The following is a 20,561-nucleotide window of genomic DNA, read 5'->3' on the forward strand; positions in this document are numbered from 1 at the left end:
TTGGTCAGTGGTTCACATTAAACATTAAACATCTGTTTTGTATCTGTGGCTGTGAAACACCAATTTCTTTGCATGGGATCACTTAAATTATTGTTTTAATATTTGAGGATAAGTGTGTACTTGTGTGCAGAGTTTGAAGTGAAGTGCACTTATATTACAGTACAGTAGGCCTATATGTAGCTGGGTGTTGTAAACTTGTGTAGTAGTGACTGCTACTTTAGTTTTCTAAAGCATGTTCTCTGGCCTCACGTTACTTTAGTTTCAGTCAATGGTCTGAAAGTGTTTGTTAACTGGAGTTTCCTCTGACACCGAGCTTCAAGCTGAATCCTGGTCTGGGTCCATGATGGGCTGAATCCATGGAATTCAACAGGGCTGCTGCAAATTCTGGTCTGAAAGAGGCAAAAATATATGGACGCTAAGTACAAACTATTAGTTAGTTTGGTCCACTGAATGAACCACGCTTTCAAATCAGCTGTTAACTGCATCAGCTAAGAAGTTGTTAGAAGTTGTCTGGTATGGATGTCTGTTCAATTTCAGAGCTGAATTTGCAAAACATGTGGGGTTCCTCCAAATTATACATAGACAGATAGGCAACACAATATGGCCACTAGCACTGATAAAACTAACTGGACTGCAGAGTTTCCACTAGTGCTTAGTTATTTGACATGTGCAAAGGTGTAAAGTGTAGTGATGTGTTGTCATGTGTAATAGGGGGATCATGTATGACCCTGCCTGATCCTAAATAGCAAACATTAGAGTGATATTGATCTTCTTGTCTAACCCCTCTTGGCAATAGAGTGAAGATGCAAGATCCCTAAATTGCGGAGTCAAACTGAATAAAACTTCAATTCCAGTTCATGTGAAGATGACATCTGAATTTCTGAACCTGTCCGGCTGGAACCCAGCTTTTGTTTTCACAGACAGAGGTTGTAAAAGACACAATGCAGCACTCTGCCACACTCTGTTAATTCCTCCTGGAGGTAAAATCACTGGGTTGGTTGGGGTGTTTATGTAAAAGGCCGACTGACTCATGAGATGTCTGTGGTGAGGTCAGGGCAGTCTGCTGCCTGAAGGCCTGTTTTCTACCTCTTAGTACAAAGCTCTGTTATCACCGCGCAGCAGGCAGCTGCTCTGACTCAGCAAATAAAGTGCCTCACTCTCTCTGTGGACCACAGAGCTGCCTCGTGCATCTCAGAGGAGTGAGATGTTGATATCGCTTTGCAGGACAATCATGCTGATATTGGCTTTTAGTAAAATGTGAACTTTAATCTCTAATAGGAAAGAATTTCCTGAGCATTACTGGGATAAACTAAATAACCTGCGATAAGTATTGCTCATTTATCTGAATAAATGCAACCTTGGGCACTGTGTATATTTTGCTTTATCCAGTGGTATGTGAAGACATGTCACAGTACTAAACATCTACAAACCACTCTCACTGTCTGCACAATCACACATCAAAACAAAACATTTCAACATGTTACACAACATGTTTTGATAAAGTTAAAGTAAAAGTTGTCACAGTGTGCACTATTGGATGTGTTTGTTTGTCTCTGTGTATTGATAGTTGTGTGTGGGGTGGTGGTGGTTTGCCCACAAGCTGTAAGTTCAGGCTTGTGACCAGGAGGCTCAGCAACAATTTTAAGCTTTTGACATTGCTGTTTTTTTCAACTGCTCCCTTTACACATTCATTCAGTTTGATATCTCACATACTGTATGTTTTGATGTTGCACCAGTATCCCCTACGGTGGATGTAAGTGCCTCTTTAATACATTTTAAAGGCAGAATGGCAAATCTATGGAAGAAAGCTTACAGCAGTATGATGAATTTCACACTGCCCACATCTCAGTGGTCACAAGTCTGACTGCAGTGAAACTTTACCCGAGCTAACCTCATACAGATACTGGATGCTACTGGAGAGGGTGCAATCCAATCAATTCAAAATCAATACAACTATGTATCACTATGCATATCTGATACAGACCTTAATCCAGATGTAGATTTAAAAGTTTTTGCTATTTTATGCAAAACACTACAATCTAAATGAAGCTGATTTGAGGTGCAGCCACGAAACCCACCATCACAGTCTTTGATGTCTAAAGACTGATTGATGACATAATTGTGCAGTCAGGTGTGAAGCACTGGTCATTTACTGGCTGCATTCAGTGACAATGGCTGCCAGCCAGGTTCAACCTGAGAAGAGGAAGTCCTTTTACCCAGAAGATACCTCGTTCATACTGCTGAAAAAGATGATGGAGATTCCCTCAGAAAAACTGTCAACACTGCTGCAGATTATCATCTTAGTTGGGAAGATTTCAATATATGCTCAAGTGGGACAAAAGTGACTAAGAAAATTGAAAAAAATTGACAGGAATATACTTCCTTTAATGACATTTTTTTTACAGGTTGTCATGGCAGCAGAACACTCCATTTTCACATTTGACTCATGAAAAGTTTTAAAATCTAGGTGAGAAACATGGATCAGATTTTAGTCTACAAGAATATATCTGATGCCCATAAAGTAGATATAAACATTATTGCTTCTTCTGGCTGTTAAGTGAAACTATACAACCATAGCTAAATGATAACTGAGCCTAGTTTCTTTCTATATTCACAGTGAGAGGCAAATTTGATTACAAAATTTGTATCAGACGAAGGTCTCAAATATCTTATCTTGTGTTGGTCTTAGTTTGTCTGATGGACATAAATTGAACACAGAGGAAACAGTCATCACGCAGTATCATTTTATTACATCACTTAACAAGGCGACGTCTCCTTCCTCATTGGAACAGATCAGAAAATATTCATCTTTTTCTTTTTTAGGGATTTGTAGTTTGTACAAATGGCAGACACACGCAAATAATTGGATTCGGAAATTTCATCACAAATGATTGAGTTGACGAGTGAAATATACAACGTAAAGCCAAACAAACGTTTGGAGGTGATAATGTGTGATAATGTGTCAAAATTAAAAACATACAGTACATCACTGACACGTGAACAATGTTCTCAAAAATATTGTTTAGATTTTTGATTGGCAGCTAGATTCAAGTTTTGCCCGTGAAGTCAACTCAACTGCAAAACGAGGTGGCGTTCACATGAGCGTAGTGAAACAGGCAGACAAGAAGCCAGACAGAGAGACAAAAACAAAACAAACCATCACATGCCAGAACTTCATTTTGAGTTCATCTCAGTGGACGAACTGACGTTTTCTCCTGAATGTTTCTGAGATGACTCTGTAACCTTGTAAACTTTGGCACTTTCACTGGTGTTCTTGTTGGCACTAACTGGAAGACGAGCTCGTTTCTCCGAGGAACCAAAACTATTTTTAAGGTTCATTCCTGTCATTTGCTTTTTTTTCTGTAGCTATTACATAATGAAAGCACATGCATCACTTTGCAAAATGTAAATGTAAAACTGAAACATCATCACATCTGGTAACTTAAATCTGCCATTTGTGGAAAAATAATGCTTCATTTGCCATCCAGTGTGACGACTTACTCTTCTGTTACTTCATCGCTACATCATTCATCATTACCATTATTTACAAACAATAAAGGGAAAATGAGCTTTTATGAGATGTGTAGACATGTGGGCACTCGCCCAGCGTCTTACACCACTTCTGTTTGTTGCCTCTCCCTCTCTACCAGAACAAAAACATCTTCTCTGGGAGGTAGACTGGAGCTTCATATCATGTTTACATCTTATGAAGCATAATATCATCTGCCTTCTTCATATTAGCACTGATTAATACAGAACAGTTTGAAAAGCAAACATGAATGCCTCCTTCACATTGATTCGTTATATACTCATGTGTCAAATATAAATGATTTGTTTTTGTCACGCTGTATCACAAACTGCAGCTCAGTGCTCAATAACTATTTTTCAGTGTGTGTAAATTTCTCTCTCAGTGCCACCTTTAACAGTCTGACAGTCTGAACGACTTTGCTCTTACGGCTCTCTTGTTTCTGCATGACATGAGCGCAACATCCATCCTACAAATCTCTCAGAACTGCTCTACAGGAAGAAATCTCATTGGCTGAGTTAAACATCTCTTTGGGTCAGAATATCTTCATCATCTTCATAAAATAAGAAGGAGCAGTGGGGGAAAATTCATCCACAAAAATTGACCACAGTTTGCAGGTCACAGGAGCCGAACTGACAGCTTATACAGTATCAACACAGATAAGCTACTGTACTTAGATCCAAAATCCACGGTCATGAGTGAACTGGTACATTAGTGATTTAGTTTGACTCCACCTCCTTAAGTTTAAGTCAACCAATGAGAATAAAATCCACAGCAGCTCTGCCTCAGACACATGACATACCAGTCAAACGCTTACACCACCAATGCTCAGCTGTTATTTCAGTGTCTCATTTTAAGTATAGAACAAATACATAAAGAATCAAAGGAATCAAACAATCCTAAATTTCATTATTCTGACTCATCCAGCAGCTAAATAAACTTGTGATCTTCTCTACAGTGAAAATCAAGTATTTCTCAGTAAGTTTGTTCCAACACTGTTGCAGAAGTTCCCACTAATGTGCAGATGCTTTTCTTTCACCTTCTGTCCACTACTCCACTTCATCGCAAACCAGCCCCATGTGTTAACATGTTGAGACTGTGCTGGTTTTTATCAGGTGAAGTTCTCTCTGGTTATTTCTCCTAATGTTTTGGGTCACCTTTGGTTACCTTTGTACCATTTAAGGTAAAATGAGAGTGGTCTAAAACTTTTGACCAGTAGTGTATTTCTACCAAAGTAAGGTTTATTAATCTTCTGAGATAATAAGGAAGGAGAAAAGTCAGCGTGGATGTGACTCTTCCTTCAACATAGTGGTGAGTAGCATGTAACCAGACTCCAGACAGTCTTTGACAGCCTGCCAGGATCAGGGTGAAGAACAGGAATCAAAGTGGGAGGTTGTTGTTGGTGGTGAACAAGGTGGTTTGTGTAATGAAATCACTCCACCAGTATACATCAACAGGAACTGGAGGAGGCGACATCTGAAACACGAGGTGCGTCACGCCGTTTTCATGGGTTATTTCTTCTCAGCGCCTTCGGATGGAATAACCAGGGAGAGTGCAAAGAGTCAAAAGGTCAGTCAGTATTTGACTAGCAGATAGGACGACGCATGTCACGAGTCTTGAGAAACCTGTTGTTGATCTGTCTGACCCAGCTCTGGTTAAAACCTGCAGGTGTACGCTGAGGAATCACTGCAACTGGCTCTGCAAGGTTACTCCATGATGTTTCTGTTGTAGTCATATGAAAGCCGTCGCTTGGCGGCAGCGCTCTGAGCGTGCTGATTGGCTGAGGGGAGGCCAGGGGAGAGACGCCTGTTGGCTGTCCAGGGAGCAGCTCTGCTTTCCTGCAATAACAACACAGAGAGAGAGTGATATTACACTAAAAAAAGACTTCACACAATCAATCCAGAGCTTTGAAATCCAAGTGTTGATAAATCAATTATAATGATCAATTAATTCACCAAGTATGCTCTATTCTCTATGTCTGTGTCTATGTATTTTTTTTCTGCCGGGAACCTTTGGTGAAACAAATAAATTTAAATTTAAAGAGGTTGCCTTAGAAAGGCCATTATTCTCTATTTTAATTAATAAATAATGTAAGTAATTAATTAAATATTAATCCTATTTTGATTAACCATGCGCACCCCTACTCGCTGCTAATGTAATTTATTACCTTGCAACTAGTTTTGATTTTCTTCCCCCAAAAAATGTAAAAACTAAATAAATTAAAGAGTCCAAGAATTTCACTATGCGTGCGGAGGCTCATGGGAAATGTAGTGTGAAAACACTTCACTTTCCGAAACTGCTCGTAGTCCCTAAAACTTCTGTATAAAAGTATTAAAGTATTAAAGTTCATAAAATCAGTAGTAGTTACAAATAAGAAATGAATCAGGACCTACAGTAACTGTTAATTGACTGTTAAAAGCTAACAAATACCTTTTTAGATTAATTCAGAACAGTACATATCACATTAATCAATCAATCAATCAATCAATTTGTTTATTTCGGGCATGTCAATTTAAATAATCATCATCACACTTCATCTTAGTTCAAATAATACAATACACATGGCCGAAAGGGAAAGCGGGAGAAGCAAAAGCTTATCTAGTCCCGCCCCCATTACCCACAGAATAAAATCTTTTTCATATTCAGATCATAACAGATAACACACTAACTAAATGTACACAGAGGCGGATTAAGGTAGTCATGGGCCCCTAGGCTATTCTTTCTGTGGGGCCCCCTTATGCAGCAGCAGCGGCATATAAAGCTAATAAAGGCCAATAAAGCTAATAAAGTTGTATAAATCCATACAAATACATATACCTTAACCTAGAAGGCTATGGTACTTGCGCCAAAGTCGCATTATTGCGACAGGCAGCATTCCTGGTTAAAACAGCCCATATCTTTAAATCTACTGCCCTATATTGTTACTGCTTGGTACCATTAGTTGGTGAACACACTCAGTTTCAATCCTGACGTCATTTGTGGGTATGTTTTTAAGCAAAATATCTGAGAAAAAAAAGTTTGACTGGAGCGCAGCCACTCCTCTTTCAGGGGCTCCCGCAGCTCGAAGCTGAACAGGAAGGGATCTTCAGGTGTTGAAAAACACTGTGTGTGTGTGTCCCCGTGTGGCAGACTGTAAATGTACAGAAAGAAATATTTTTTCTGTGTAAATAGGCTATGTTTCAAATTCAGTTTTACTGAAAGTCACGTAATCCAATGTGGCTGCTACCTGGTGATGTCACAATATGCAAATTAGAATGGCTTTTAACACCTTGCCAGGAGGACTACAGTCGGAAACTAGCCGTTGGCTAACACTGGCACCTTTACATTTTATTATGTTCATTAATGTGTATTGTCCTTGTCCATTGTCCTTAAATAAAATAAATAAAAAAAAATAAAAAAAATAAAAAATAGATGAGTAAATGTACTCCTAGCCATCACAAACTTTAGGTCATTATGAATATTTTTCTCATTTACACCATAGATTTATCCCTCACCACTTGCAATCTACAGCCTTGTGAAATCTTGAAATCCAAACTTAATATTTTCCTAAATAAACTCTGGGGCCTAGAGGGTTAAAAATATGAATTTAAGAAAATAAGTAAAAGTCAAGAAATTGGTCTCAGACATTAACATGTCTGTGTGTGTGATTTGGTGTTTGCACTTGGAGTGTTTTGGGAGCCACAAACAAGATCATGTTTAGGGCCCCCAAAATCCTAGGGCCGGCCCTGTATGAAGGACTCGTGTGTGAATAACTGAACCAATAGCCTAATAGCTGGACTACAGAACAAGAAGGCACTGCAAACGGATTTGATTGGGATAAGTTTCTCTGGAGACTTTATATTCTTGCACATTTCTCTTCTCTATTGTTTAGAGACAGCAGGCCTGATACGGTTGTTCATAAAGGGTTACAAAAAAAAACATGTGACGGTGGGATTTAAACATTAGCGCGAGTAAGGACGGCAGCTGGAAAAAAAGGACGACAGCGGGAGCAGCGCTACAACAAAGGTAGAACAAGTTCTCTGGGAACATGAGGAGCAAAAACACATCCTTCACATCATAACTCTGAGGTGCACCGTGTTTCTGCCCCCCGCCCTGCCGAATGAACGGGCAATTGAAAAAAAAAAAAACCCCAGCTCTTTACAACAACAACAACAACAACAACAACAACAATATCCTTCTACAAATGAACGATCGCCCCGTATAATCGCGTAACTTCGGCTATCATGATGTAACTCACTCTCAGTGTTCATCAGAGAGGTGATTGAGTTGTTTTGGCCCATATGGATCTCAGTTTATAGGCTGTTGGTCTCTCTTTTTTCTTTCTCCCACCTTGCGCTCTGCTGTCGGGCCTCCGCTGTTTTTTCTCTAACATTGCGGTTCTGTGACCACATAATCTGACCAATCCCGGGGCCCTTCCACACGCGGGGCCCCTAGGCTGCAGCCTAGGTCAGCCTGTGCATTAATCCGCGCCTGAATGTACACACATGTTTCTGGCCCTCTGTGCTGGAGAAAGACTCTGGAGAAGAAAACCTCACATTTGCATGTTGTGCAGGTGCTCAGTTATTTTCTGACATGCTGTTGTTGAGCTGTGAGAGCAGTCCACTCACTCCCTTCCTTTATCTTCAGCTGTGAAGTGTGAGCTGTGTTTTGCATATAACAGCAGTCACCTTATTTGAATCAAGCAGCAGTCAAACAACACTATCAGTTAATTTTACATGCTGTTAAGCCTGCGTCTGCGCACTCACTGTAACAACCTTAAAGCTTCACAAATTAAAACTGAACACTAAGCGCTACTGTATGTACTAATTCCACTGTGTGAAACGATGGGGAAAGTGTGTGTCGTTGGACAGAGAAAGCATGTAAAATTTGATTATTGGTGTTGTCTGAAACACGTCAACATAATGTCCCCTCCCATGTTTGTCAGAGAACGAATGTGGTCTTTACTCACAGTGTGCGGCTGCTCCAGGTGTAAAGTCTTGAGCAGCAGGTCACGAGACACACCACTGGCTCTCTTGTATCTCTGGCCAATCATTTTGTTCAAGTCATGGAAACTGTCCAACAACCTTTGGGATCAAACACCAACACACAGAAACGCAAACAGTGATTTGATGCAGATACAGATGACAGACACTGTTTTGCTTTTGAATAATACACAAACATCAGTATTTCACACATCAAAATGCTCCAGTTGACTCCAAATTGCAGTTCACCACATAAACCACTTGGTGGATAAATGCATCATTTCTTTCATTTTTTTTTAAAGCTATAGTGCATAACTTCTATCGCCTCTTAGAGGATTTCTGCATTATTACAACGATACGGCCGGCACCTCATAATGGCGTATGGCCCGGTGTAACCCGCCCCTCCCCTCCCCTCCCCTCCCCACTGCTACCGTTTGTCTCTGTCTTCGCCAACAGACCTTCTGCCGAACGGGAAGGCTTTTTCTTTTTAGTAGGATCCACTTCTGAACCTCTTGGTCACTTCTAGCAGTACTCTCCTCCCCCCTCCCTTCTCGTTGTCAGGTAAAACTGAACGCGTTATTTCCCGGGAATGTCGCCAAAGACACCAAATACAAAAAGAACAAATACTGAAAAATACCACGAGGTGTTAGTGGAGCCGAACAGCTTAATCAGCGTTGTATCATCTCCTCTTGTAGTGGCTTGGGTGAAACGGATATACTGTATATAGACACGTAGAAGTTATGCACTATAGCTTTAAGGTTGTCCTATTTGAGCTCCACAGAACTTTACAAGACCACCTTAAATGAGACCTTTATTTACACTTCTTCCCGTGAACTCCTGATTCAACACTGCAGCTCAAACTGTGCTGAGGCACATGCAGAAATCTTCAACACTTGACATGAAAAATAATTCATTTGCTGTGGTCATGTGGATTGTCATCACAAAGACTCAGTGAAGAAAGAACTAAAGCTTTCAAAAGTATGCAACCTGTTATTATTATTATATATAGGTTACCTATTTTTCCTATGAATAACACTCCATAGAAATAGACTATTCCATTCCTTCACACTGCATAGGTTATCATTTTGGTGGTTTATACAATTAAAAACTATGAAATTCAAAATCCTCCATGTCATTTTCCTAATTACAAGCAGATCATATAGGATTTTTTTTCTTCTGTGGGCTCTTCTGTTACAAACTGGAGGAATGTGTCAACACACGCAGTAAACCCCACAGCCAATCGATGGTCATACAGTAAATCCCAATGATTTGGTCACGTAAATGCACATGAAGTGGACTCAGGAGGTGGAGACAGTTCACCTACCCCTGGTCCTGGCTGGCTCTGCCCCGGAGGAGCTGGGTCAGAGTGGGAACATCTTCGTGGTCACGGGAGTCACCTGAGGACGAGCCAGGCAGCGAGGGGAAGGCTTCAGCAAAGACAGACACCTACAGGTCAGACAGACAGAGGGAAAAATAAAATCTTTGTTTTTCTTTCTCTTTTTCAGCTGAGCATTTAAAGAGAGGACTCCAATGAGGACTGAAAGAGGGAAAACAAGTGAACATGTTGCCCACATACACCAATAATCCATCACCTTTTGTGTCCCTCTTTAGCTCGTCATCACATGTGGAGTTAACACTTGGTTTTCATGGAGCTATCAGCAAACAGAAAAACTCATTAAAACCCAACACTCTTCTTCACTGCAGCTTTGGGCTGAGCCTTCACTGTCCACTGGGACCCCCTTCCTGCAGCACTCCCATCTCTTTTCCATCTCTGACACTGACTCAGACTGGGATAATGTGAGTGAGACATTAGACAAAGTACTGGATCATTTTAAGTCTAAAAACTTAGTCACCCAGCCCCCAGGGTTGTGCAGGATGAGCTGTGCTGCCATGGTAATGGTGCGATGGCAACCAGGGGAGAAAAAAAGGAAAAGAAAAAAGAAACAACATGGCTCATAATTGCCTCTGCCAAGGAGGTTATAGTCTAGGGTTTCTTTTGTTTTAAATGCAAAATGAAGAAAGATCTGGAAACAAGCTGTTGCTGCAGATCTGCACTCAAGTATTTTGTTTTCTTTAATTGGAGTGTGCAGCTGAGCTAGCAGCTCTGTGAGGCTGTACAGCAGGACACTGAGCTGAATGCTGATGGCAAATGCTGACATGATGTTGAAGATGCAATGTTTACCACCCGTTTTACTAATGTTGGTCGACGAGCACTGCCATCCCTAGACACATTCATAAACACTGTCTGTACTCTGAATGACACAGCAGAGGCAACAATGTCAACTATCTGCTTTAACGTTTGATAGAAAATATGCAACTCCTGTTTCACCTGGAATAACGGATAAACAATACTGAGATTAATTTAAGCAATACATGAGGTGCAGCAGACTAGACTACAGCAACTTGCACTGTGCTGGAAAAACCTTGAAAATGTTCAAAAAGCATCTTATGCTCCAGATCTAAATGAAACATGGCTAAAAACTTGTAAAGAAAAGCAAAGGATTGACAGAAGGGACAAACCTTCAGGGTGACCAGTGTACTCGTTGCAGAGCACTGACAGAGGAGGAAGGAAAATACGGGTGTCTTCACTGCTCTGGTATTGTAAAAATATTTACATAATAGAACATCTATGGAGCTTTTACATTTACTCTATGGAGTATTGGCTCATGTAGGTTCTGGGTTTGACTCCGTTTCTGTGTGGAGTAGCTCTGTGGGGCCTCATCAGTCCAGACACATGCACATTCATTGACGACTGCCCATAATAGGTGTATGTGTGAGGTTGTCTGTCTCTATATGTCGGCCATGTAATAAACTGACAACCTGTCCAGTGTGTACCCCGGCCGCCATCACCCTGTGTCAGCTGTGATTGACCCCTCCTCCTCCTGTAACCCTGCAGCGTGGATAAGCTGTTTAGCTAATGGATGGACGGAGCAAGGCACGTGTCATTATGTAGGACTCTAGCTGCCAGAGGGGGAAGACAAAGTTCAGCACCGCGGCTTTGTAACAGTATCCTGTTCGATGCTGCTCAGTTTGTCCTGTTGTTTCAACAATGAGGACAGAGGTAATACACACAGTGGCCCTCATTTATCAAACTTGCTTGGGATCTGGTGTAGATTCTGGTGTAAATATCAGTGTGAGAAAGCCCTACAGGTGAAGCACCATCTACTGGTCAAAGGTAGAAATGCTCTAAAAAGTCAGACAAACCCAGCCCAAGCAGCAGACCAGAAACTGCATGGACTTTCTGTGTGTGTTTCTCATACCATGTGTGCGTTCTTGAGGAAATGTAAGTGCTTTCTACTTCTTAGTGATGGATATTTTTTGATCGTTTATTCCAGTTTGTGTTGTTACATGGAAATATTTGTGTGTGTTTGAGTTAGCCAAGTAGCCTGTGGTTCAGTCGTTGTTAGCTCTACCTCTTGCTAGCACTGCAGCTAAACTGGATGCCTGTGATGGCCTAATAATGATGAATATTTAGTTTGTAGCACCAATATTGCAATTCAATTTCTTGTTGTGATTGTGACTGTACCAGAAGTTTAAATATTTACTAACCCTAACTCCCTAACCCTATAACATTGATATATAGGCCTATGGCTCCAATGCTGTTACATATAAGATTTCTCCTTGTGCCTTGATTTGATGCTCTAACCGGAATCAAAGTCCATATCCGCCGCCTCAACCAGCAGTCCTTCTTTCAGAGGCTCACCCCCTCTAACAATCAGCGTGCGCCAAGTGTCACGTGTGATTTACGAAAAGTGTGTAAGCTGCTGATTTCGGTGTAGAACCTGCGTGGTGTTGATGAATCTGGCATCTGAAAACATTCATAATTTAAATGTCACGCCCTGATGTATTCCTGCTTAAGGGGCCTCGTCCTGCCCCCTTTACGACATGGAGACATGGAAGACGGCCAAGAAGAGGGACTTTACTGACATTACCACGTTCAACAGGGAGAGGAGCGGCACAATTACATACGACTGGAAATCAATGGAGTGATAGTTTTTGGGATTGATACAAGTGTCATCACTGGTGGATGGAGGCTGCAGACGCACGTATCACCGATCACATTAGGAACCCCACCAGCGACCTCATGAACTGCTCTTGCAGTTTACTAAACAAAGGTGTTTGAGAAATCAGAGCCTAATTACTGCCGTGAACGTGACTTAATAACTGTCAGCACTGATGTGATAGTTCGGATGATGGAGGGATGTGAAACATGCCTGCTGACAGGTCCCGGTGACAAAAAAACAAAACAAAACTCTGCGGTGGTAATCAACTGCACCTGGACAGGTAGATCACACCGGAGCGACTCGTACAGCAGAGAAAGAGACTGAGCAGCCGTTCATCACTCTGTTGCAGGAGATCACAGAAGTTTCTGTCTGTGATCTAACAATACTGTAACAGGTACTGTCATTGACTGTTTCTGTTTACACAGCTGATTAATGAGCATCTGTCATATCGTGGTTTTTAATTCACCTCATTGCTCAAAATTAAAGTCGAGTTAAGTTTTCAACACGGACTTGATGAATATGTGGTTGTGTCGTATTTATTTATTTGTAACTAATAAAAACAACTACAACATGAGGACCACAGTATGATTTAATAATCATTCTGACACAGCAGCTCTCTGCATGTTCTACGCTGGTTCAAATGTGCGTAGGCTACACCTAGTCAGAGCTGGCGTGAGATTTCTGTGTATCCTACATGTATGCTCACATTCAGATTGATAGCCTAAATGCTGATCCTTGCGGTAGATTTGGTGTACACCTATTTTTTTTGTGTACGCGCGTTTGATAAATGAAGGCCAGTGGGAGGTAGGTTATGTAATACTTCTCCTGCTCCTCCATTATAAAAGTCATTTACAGGAATTGGTTCTATAACAGACAATGATATGCTACAGGACAACAATGTGACCTTCATCAACGGCATTCTTCTTATTGCTTAATATTACTTGATGAGTTAATTACCTGTAACCTCTGAAGGTTGAGTCTGAATCACAGTAATACAGTGTTTCGGTGCTTTACCATCCCTTCACTGTTTTGTGTTGACTGATGCTAAAAACTGAGGCTCACTGCAGTTTCACGTCCAGACTGGACTTAAATAAAAGTAGGACCAGCAGACTTTGCTGAGAAACAATGGTTAATACAGGCTGTAAATAGGAGTGACATGTCTGTGGCGAGCTCGTGCCGAGATTGAGCACGACAGCAGAGCACAGGGGAAAATAAAGCTCAAATGTTCAAGTCATTTCCTGCCTCAGAAATTATTACACTGGTGTTTCAGCATTTAATTTGAAGCAAAAACCGAGGCACAGTAGGTACCCATTTCTGTGTGTTTGCCTGCAGAAAATATTAAATCCATTCGACAGTGGCACAGGTGAGACAGATTCGATTAGGCAATGCCACAGTATCCTTGTCGCATTTCTTCAGAAACCTATCCATAACTAACATTCATAGACCAATTAAGAGTGAAGATCATGACTCTGTGGTGGGTGTATAAAATCGACAGCTTCAACTACACCCAACTCAACCCTGCAGCCAGAACAACTGACTGGTTCACCAACCATCAACAACACATCTAATGGGCATTCATACATCCTCCACACACACCAGTGGCGGGTGACTTTATCTGACTTGGTCTGTGCAACATGTTGTGTTAATCTTGTGGCTGTTGATATTTCAGTCTGGACCAAAGCAGTGGACCAATCAGCTGACATCACCATCCACAGGGCCTTGTCATTATCCTAGCTAAAGGTATATATTACTGGACTGAGCACATGGCTCATCAGTCAGGTGCAGTTAACTGCTGGAAAATCCTGAACACCACAGAGTGATATGACATGAGTCAAAAGAACAGCTTAAAGGGATAGTTCACCCAAAATTCAAATTTCACTGGGTGTCAGTGCCAGGCAGAGCAATGAACTGAGACACTGGGAGCTTCCGCTACAAACAAGCTTAAAATATAGACTTATTTAATTTTTTTCTGAACAATTTCTCATGTCGGGGCTTCAATACAAGAGGGGCATTACAGACGAGCAGTATGGAGGTATTTGGATGTTTTTTGGTGTGTCTTTTTGGACGAAGAAAAGTGAGCCCCGTTCGCTACCGTCATATGGACATGCAGTGCTGCACGGAGCCCCGCTGTAACTCAGAGAAGGCACGGAGGACTCTGAAACTTCTCCCAGCCCTTAGTCGACATGAGGGTGAGTAGAAAATGAGTGAAATTTGAATTTTGGGTGAACTATCCCTTTAAAAACAACAACTGATGCCCCAACAAATGAGGCATGTAAACAGACACAATTATGACAACAATGAATGTCACACATAAGTATCTATTTTCACTGAACAGATAGACAAAAGCTCTGAACAGGGAAATCTACTGTCTGTTTGATGAAGACCAGATATGTAACTGTACCAGGTTCTGATTGGCCGGGAGCCTGTCTCTCCTCTGCTCCACAGCGCTGGTTGGCCACCACTGTCCCGCCACGTCTTGCCCTTCATCTGATGAATCCTGAGGGAATGCCGTCCAGGCGTCCTCTGATTGGTGGAAGGAGCTGTCCGTCCAGCCTGGCATCCAGTGGGTCGACTCCCCAGTGACTGTGTGGTTTCCAAGAGCTGTTTTCAGACACACACACACACACACACACACACACACACACACACACACACACACACACACACACACACACACACACACACACACACACACACACACACACACACACACACACACACACACACACACACACACACACACACACACACACACACACACACACACACACGGTCTTTAGTACAATGTAGCATATGTGTTGAATGTGTCTTTGCAGTGTTGTGTTGTGAGATGTGAATAGCTCTCATGTGACAGGGATGGACACCCAGCTGAACCTGCATTACACTGATATGATTTGTGAATTAGTGTGGGACAGATGGCAACAATATACAATTAACTGTCTCTGCCAATGAGGATGAGATTAATTATTCAGATTATCTCATAAAGGCTCAGTTTACCCAAATGACAAAATACTCTCAGCCCCACTTTTCTTTAGCCAGCTAGTTTTTTTTTTGTACTTTTATACACAACATACATTACGTACACAATTCAATCTGTTTGCTGGATCTGGTTATTATCAGCAATATATATATTTTTTTGTTCTGTTTTCTTCTTCGTTTTGTACTACGTGCACAGGGAGTTGCTTTGCTGTGCTGTTTTTAGCAATAACAATAACATTTTCTGATTTGATTTGGTTTGATGAAATTTTATGAGACTTCACCACACAGCAACATCCTAGTTACAGTGTTGTTTTAATGTGTCCTCTCATGTGGTATGAGAGGGGAAAGTGGAACTGTAAAACCTCTATGTTCAGCTGAGAAGTTGAATTTATTATTACTTTAATCACATAATTGCAAGGAAAGAAGTGAGTGAGTGTATCTGTGTGGTCTATTTGCTACATCAGACACTTCAACCGCAACAATTCACTGAAAGAAAACAGTCCAGTGAATATTTGTGTCCTGCTGGCCTCGTGTCCTCCACCACTTAGGCCTTGCACGATACATCTATCAAACACTTTGCTCATCTACATGTGTGAGTGTGTGTTTGTCAGAATTGTTCTCTTACACCCATTTCTGCATAACCTGAGGCTAAGAGGACCTCCCAGTCCCAGGCCCTGTGTGCCCCCTCCTCTCTTAGCCCAACTCTGAATGATTAATACCATGTAGTGAAAGATCGGTGAGGAATCCAGGTCAGGACAAACTACTGCCTTATTTCCACTGAGAGCAAGTGGTGCTTGCTTACAAAGGAAACACACACACATTATCACAGGAGTACTGCTGTTACTGGTAAACAAATGTTATTATTTCATACATTTAAATTGTGTTCTTGTCCAGACATGAAATTATTAATTACTGATTTTACTCATATACATACAGTACATAATTAATATGTGTCTTACTTGGGGACAATACTGTAGTCTGAATATTTTAAGACCTTTAAAGCAAATCACATATATTTGACTTGTCAGCAGAACTTTTTTTTATCATCTTGGCTGTGCTCTTCTCCTGAGTTGAAGATTATCCTCTTTTCTGTACAGTTCAAATTATTGTTTAGCAGACTAGACTAGTGATTAGTCTGGATGTCTGATGATTCACATTCATAACATTAAAGGGACAACGAGGAGTTTCTATTTGGTTATAAAAAAGTCTCACATTAATGTGGATGAATCTATGCTACCCACACTCGTTAATGGCTCCATTTTTGATAAATATATCGCTTTGTCTCTATCGTTATTTTGTTATTTTAATTAATGGTGGAAATGCTGGGCGAGCCGACCAGCGTTTCCTTACTTTCGGTTTCGCAGACGCTGCCCGGCGGGTCATGAAACAACGCCGCCGAATCGCCATTTATGGTCGGAACTACGACGGTATCTGATCGTCTTCGAACCTCTGACTTTAATTCTTGATGAATGAAAACATTCTTGGCAAGACGTCCGCCTTGCGCCGGTCCAAGAATTTCACCGTGCGCGTGGAGGCTCATGGTAAATGTAGTATGAAAACACTTCGCTTTCCAAAACTCCTCGTTGTCCCTTTAAAGATAGATGGCTGAATACTGAATACTGTTAACGTCTATTTCTGCCTGTGATGTGATACTTTTGAGAAGAATGAAATCTAAAATAACATCAGAAAACAGTTTTCATTGGAAATCGTAGTCGCTATGAAAACTGTTGACACTGTGCTGTGCTGATTATCCAGAGTAACAGAGATATCTCCAAACTTGGCTGAGGTGACCCTTTGGGAAATAAAGGGAGACTTCCCACAAAGGTCTTTAGACAGTATTTCAGAATTACAGAGGCTCAACTAATAACGCCCTTCCCAGTCCTCACTCATTAGTCTTAAGGAATATGTAATAATAAACACAGAAATGTTCTTTATGCAGATAAACCGAGATGACATGAATAATGAGTAAACCTCGGCTTAGCCTTGTTTGGCCCTGCAGTGGAAACTGGGCTGCTTAGGCGATTAGCTAAAAGGAACATAATGAGGGAACATGAGGACTGATTAACACTGGCTGTTAGAGAAAAACAAAAAGGCACACTCCAACATGTCAGACATTCTGACATGCTGCATGTGTCTATGTCACGAGAGAGCTGACTCTGTAAGAGACAGTTTATGCTATCACAGTGGTACATGCTTGGTGCTGTGGTAATGAGTCCTATGTCAGTTTTGGACTGTGATTGAGAGCTGTGTGGCTCCTTCAAAATGAAGACATGGGTTTATGACAAGACAGCTTTGGTTCACACGTGCTTTTGCTCTTGATTCTCTCACTGATTTGAAGTTGGCAGGGGTCATTCACGACAACCACAGGATTTTATTGTTTTGGCTGATTGTTTGTGGGCTGTTTTAACAGTTCATTTAAAATCATTAGTCATTTTATATAAAAAGTATTAAAAATTATTTCCCATTGCTTCAATCAGTCAGTGATTTGTGCAGGGACTTTAACAACAAGTCACAGTTTTAAATTCCTCTTTCTTTAAATTCTTTTATGAACATAAGTTCAAGTTAAACTTTTTTGTTTTTTAATTTCTGTCATCATACATCATAAGTACAGTTTACACGCACTCTGATTTGAAATGTCTCACCTGTATGTCCCTTGTAACTTAACTTCTGAATAGAAACCAGGAAAATTGCATTCAATGATCAGATGTGACATTAACTATTCATGAATTGTCTTAAAATTTAAACCAAAACATGCAAAGCCACTGGCATGGTGCTTAAAAGCCGAGTGCATTTGCCTGCATTCCTGAAGCTTCACAAAAGGTTACAAATGCACAAATACCCTGTGTGAGTGTTGTTGTTCCTGCACCAACTACAAAAAGAGAGCTTTATGTCTTTATGTCTCTACATTTGTGCATTTCCTCCTCACTTCTGAAGCCTTTTAGTGTCAGGATTGTCAACTTTAGTCAAAGATCCTTTGTCACATCAACGACAGACAGAGAGGCAAATTTACTTAAGCTGCACATGGGTAGAGAGAGACAGAGTAAAAGAGAGAGAGAGAGAGAAAGAGGACGGAGAAGGCTTGCTGGCAGATATAGAAAGAGACGTTGAACGACAAACTAACAACCATGAGACTCACCGACACTCTCACGGCTCCCACAAGGCACAGAGGCAGACATGGTGAACCCCCCGCTCCAGGCTGGCTCTTCCTCCGCATACATGAACACTCCAAACTCATCTTCCTCCTCCTCCCTCTCCTTCTTCCCTTCTGCAGTGGCCACGGTGCAGCTCCTCTCCTCGTCGCCCTGTTCTTCCAGCTCTCTCCCGTGCCTCCTCTTCCCTTCCTGACCTCCTTCTCCTGCCGTCGCTTGGAACCCCCCTACCTCCTCCTCCTCCTCCTCCTCCAGACAGGCCAGGCTGGTTGCCATGGATCCCACGAGGGGCAGAAAGGGGTCAGGATTAGCCGGGGAGAGTGCAAGAGAGGTGGAGGGACCGGCGCACGATACGCTGGAGACGTTGGCGCTGGTCTCTCCATTTTCTTCAACATTGGTGATGTTTGTTTCACCACAGATTTCTTCATCCTGCTCCTTCCTTCCCCTGCACTCGTCTGCAGACTCCTGTAACCTCCTGTTGTTGCCTTCGACATAACTATTCTCCTGTATGCTACTTTTCACATTTAACTCCTTCTTTGTTTGTTCTTCGTTGACATCGCCTTCACCATTATCTGGCTCTTTGCAGGTGCGCTCCCTCCTCCAGATCTCCTCAGCTTCCTCGGGATCCAGTCTCTCCCCTTCTGACTCCAGCTCCTCTCTCCGCTCAGACTCAACGGTCCCACTGTCACAAAAGTTTTCTGTCCCAACGATGGAGGGATCTCTGTGTCTTAGAGGTGAAGATGAAGCTTCTCCCTCCTCCAGCTGACTGTTGTCTTCCTCATTTTTAAAAGAAAGCTGAGGTTTCACAGTGTTAATCTCATCCGTCACTGGGTTCGGTTCTTGGGGCTTAATCCTGCCAAAGTCTTCTTTACCCATGACCCCAGAGGCGACCTCCCCCGGCTGCCACCCCTCAAGGTGCTCCCTGGGACTGCTAAGCTGCTCTCTTCCTACCCAACTGGACTCTGGGTCAGCAGTGCAGATGCTGCCCTCTACAGGAGTGGAGGAGGCAGCGCGGGTGGAGACGTCCTCGCAGCAGTTGGACACGACTGAGAAATCAGCAGGAGTCTGATTTAGGCTCTTTTCCTCTTCCTCAGGAGCCACTTTGCCCATCTCACTCTCGGGTTCTTCATCTGCTTCATCTGCGCTTTCAGAAAACACACTGGCCACTGTTTCTTCACAGGAGTGTCCGGCCGGTTCTCTGTTGTCAGAGCCTCTGTCATGTCCTGGATTAAATTCATCAGTGGACTGAGCCGAGTGAACGGGGATGAAATTGTTGTTTCCTGTTTGTATTTTCATAATCTCACAGTCTGAATAGTCGCCCTTGCTGCAAGACGTTTGCAGCTCTTCATTGCTGCTGGCTTCTCTAATCTCCTCACCATCGCAGCCGCAGGGGGACTGTGGGTGAAAACGCTTAGATTCTGGGTCAAGGTCTGGTACAGCCAAAACAGAGTGAGAAGGCTCCAACTCACACGGGCCTCCCTTCTCCTCCTCCTCCTCCTCCTCCTCATTCTTTTGCCTCTCCTTCCTCATTCCTTTCACCTCACCATTTAGCCTGTTGGAGACGTCTCTTCGCTGACTTTCGCTTCCCTCACCTTCGTCCTGGCTTTCCCTTCTCTGTGCTCTCTCTCTGCATTGAGTGCAGGTTTCAGGAGAGACATTGTGGCAGCAGCGGGGACTTCTGCATGCTCCCTCTCTCTCCTGTCTGGCTCTTCTACCATCCTGCTGCGGGCTGGGAAACTGTTTACTTTCCAGGCCTCCTTTGTCTCTCTCTTCCTGTGTTTCTCCTGCAGGATCCTCCCCTCTCCTCTGCGGCCTCTCTCTGCCCACGCCTGTTTTCTCATGGCCAGCTGCATTTCCGGACTTCCTCCATCTCCGGCCTGATCGCACTCTAACCCTGTTCGCCCCAGACTGTGCCGGCAGAGTTGGCCCATTGTCCCTCCTC

At 42.4% G+C, this 20,561-nt stretch overlaps 1 protein-coding gene across 1 annotated transcript; it reads right to left on the bottom strand.

Moving 5' to 3' along the window:
- Window positions 1–2,828: 2,828 nt before the first annotated feature.
- LOC310995483 (uncharacterized protein) lies at window positions 2,829–20,535 on the bottom strand. Its single transcript, XM_083984551.1, has 5 exons — window positions 18,607–20,535; window positions 14,893–15,092; window positions 9,812–9,933; window positions 8,475–8,589; window positions 2,829–5,364 (listed from the first exon to the last, which is right to left on the bottom strand). Exons 1-5 carry the CDS (start codon window positions 20,147–20,149, stop codon window positions 5,233–5,235), a joined length of 2,112 nt encoding a protein of 703 aa, XP_083840677.1. The 5' UTR covers window positions 20,150–20,535; the 3' UTR covers window positions 2,829–5,232.
- Between the last annotated feature and the right edge of the window lie 26 nt (window positions 20,536–20,561).

The sequence above is a fragment of the Trachurus trachurus genome (genome assembly GCF_905171665.1).
Source record: "Trachurus trachurus genome assembly, chromosome: 13".
In the NCBI taxonomy this organism is placed as follows: Eukaryota; Metazoa; Chordata; class Actinopteri; order Carangiformes; family Carangidae; genus Trachurus; species Trachurus trachurus.

Excerpts from the sequence above, each read along its gene's own strand:
- LOC310995483 (XM_083984551.1), bottom strand. The coding sequence starts at position 20,149 with ATGAGGAAGGAGAGGCAAAAGAATGAGGAGGAGGAGGAGGAGGAGGAG. Across the intron at positions 9,934-14,892 it reads TCCCGGCCAATCAGAACCTG|GTGTCTGTCTTTGCTGAAGC; the intron begins GTACAGTTACAT and ends TCTGACCTGTAG. Across the intron at positions 8,590-9,811 it reads AGAGCCAGCCAGGACCAGGG|GTTGTTGGACAGTTTCCATG; the intron begins GTAGGTGAACTG and ends TTGATCCCAAAG.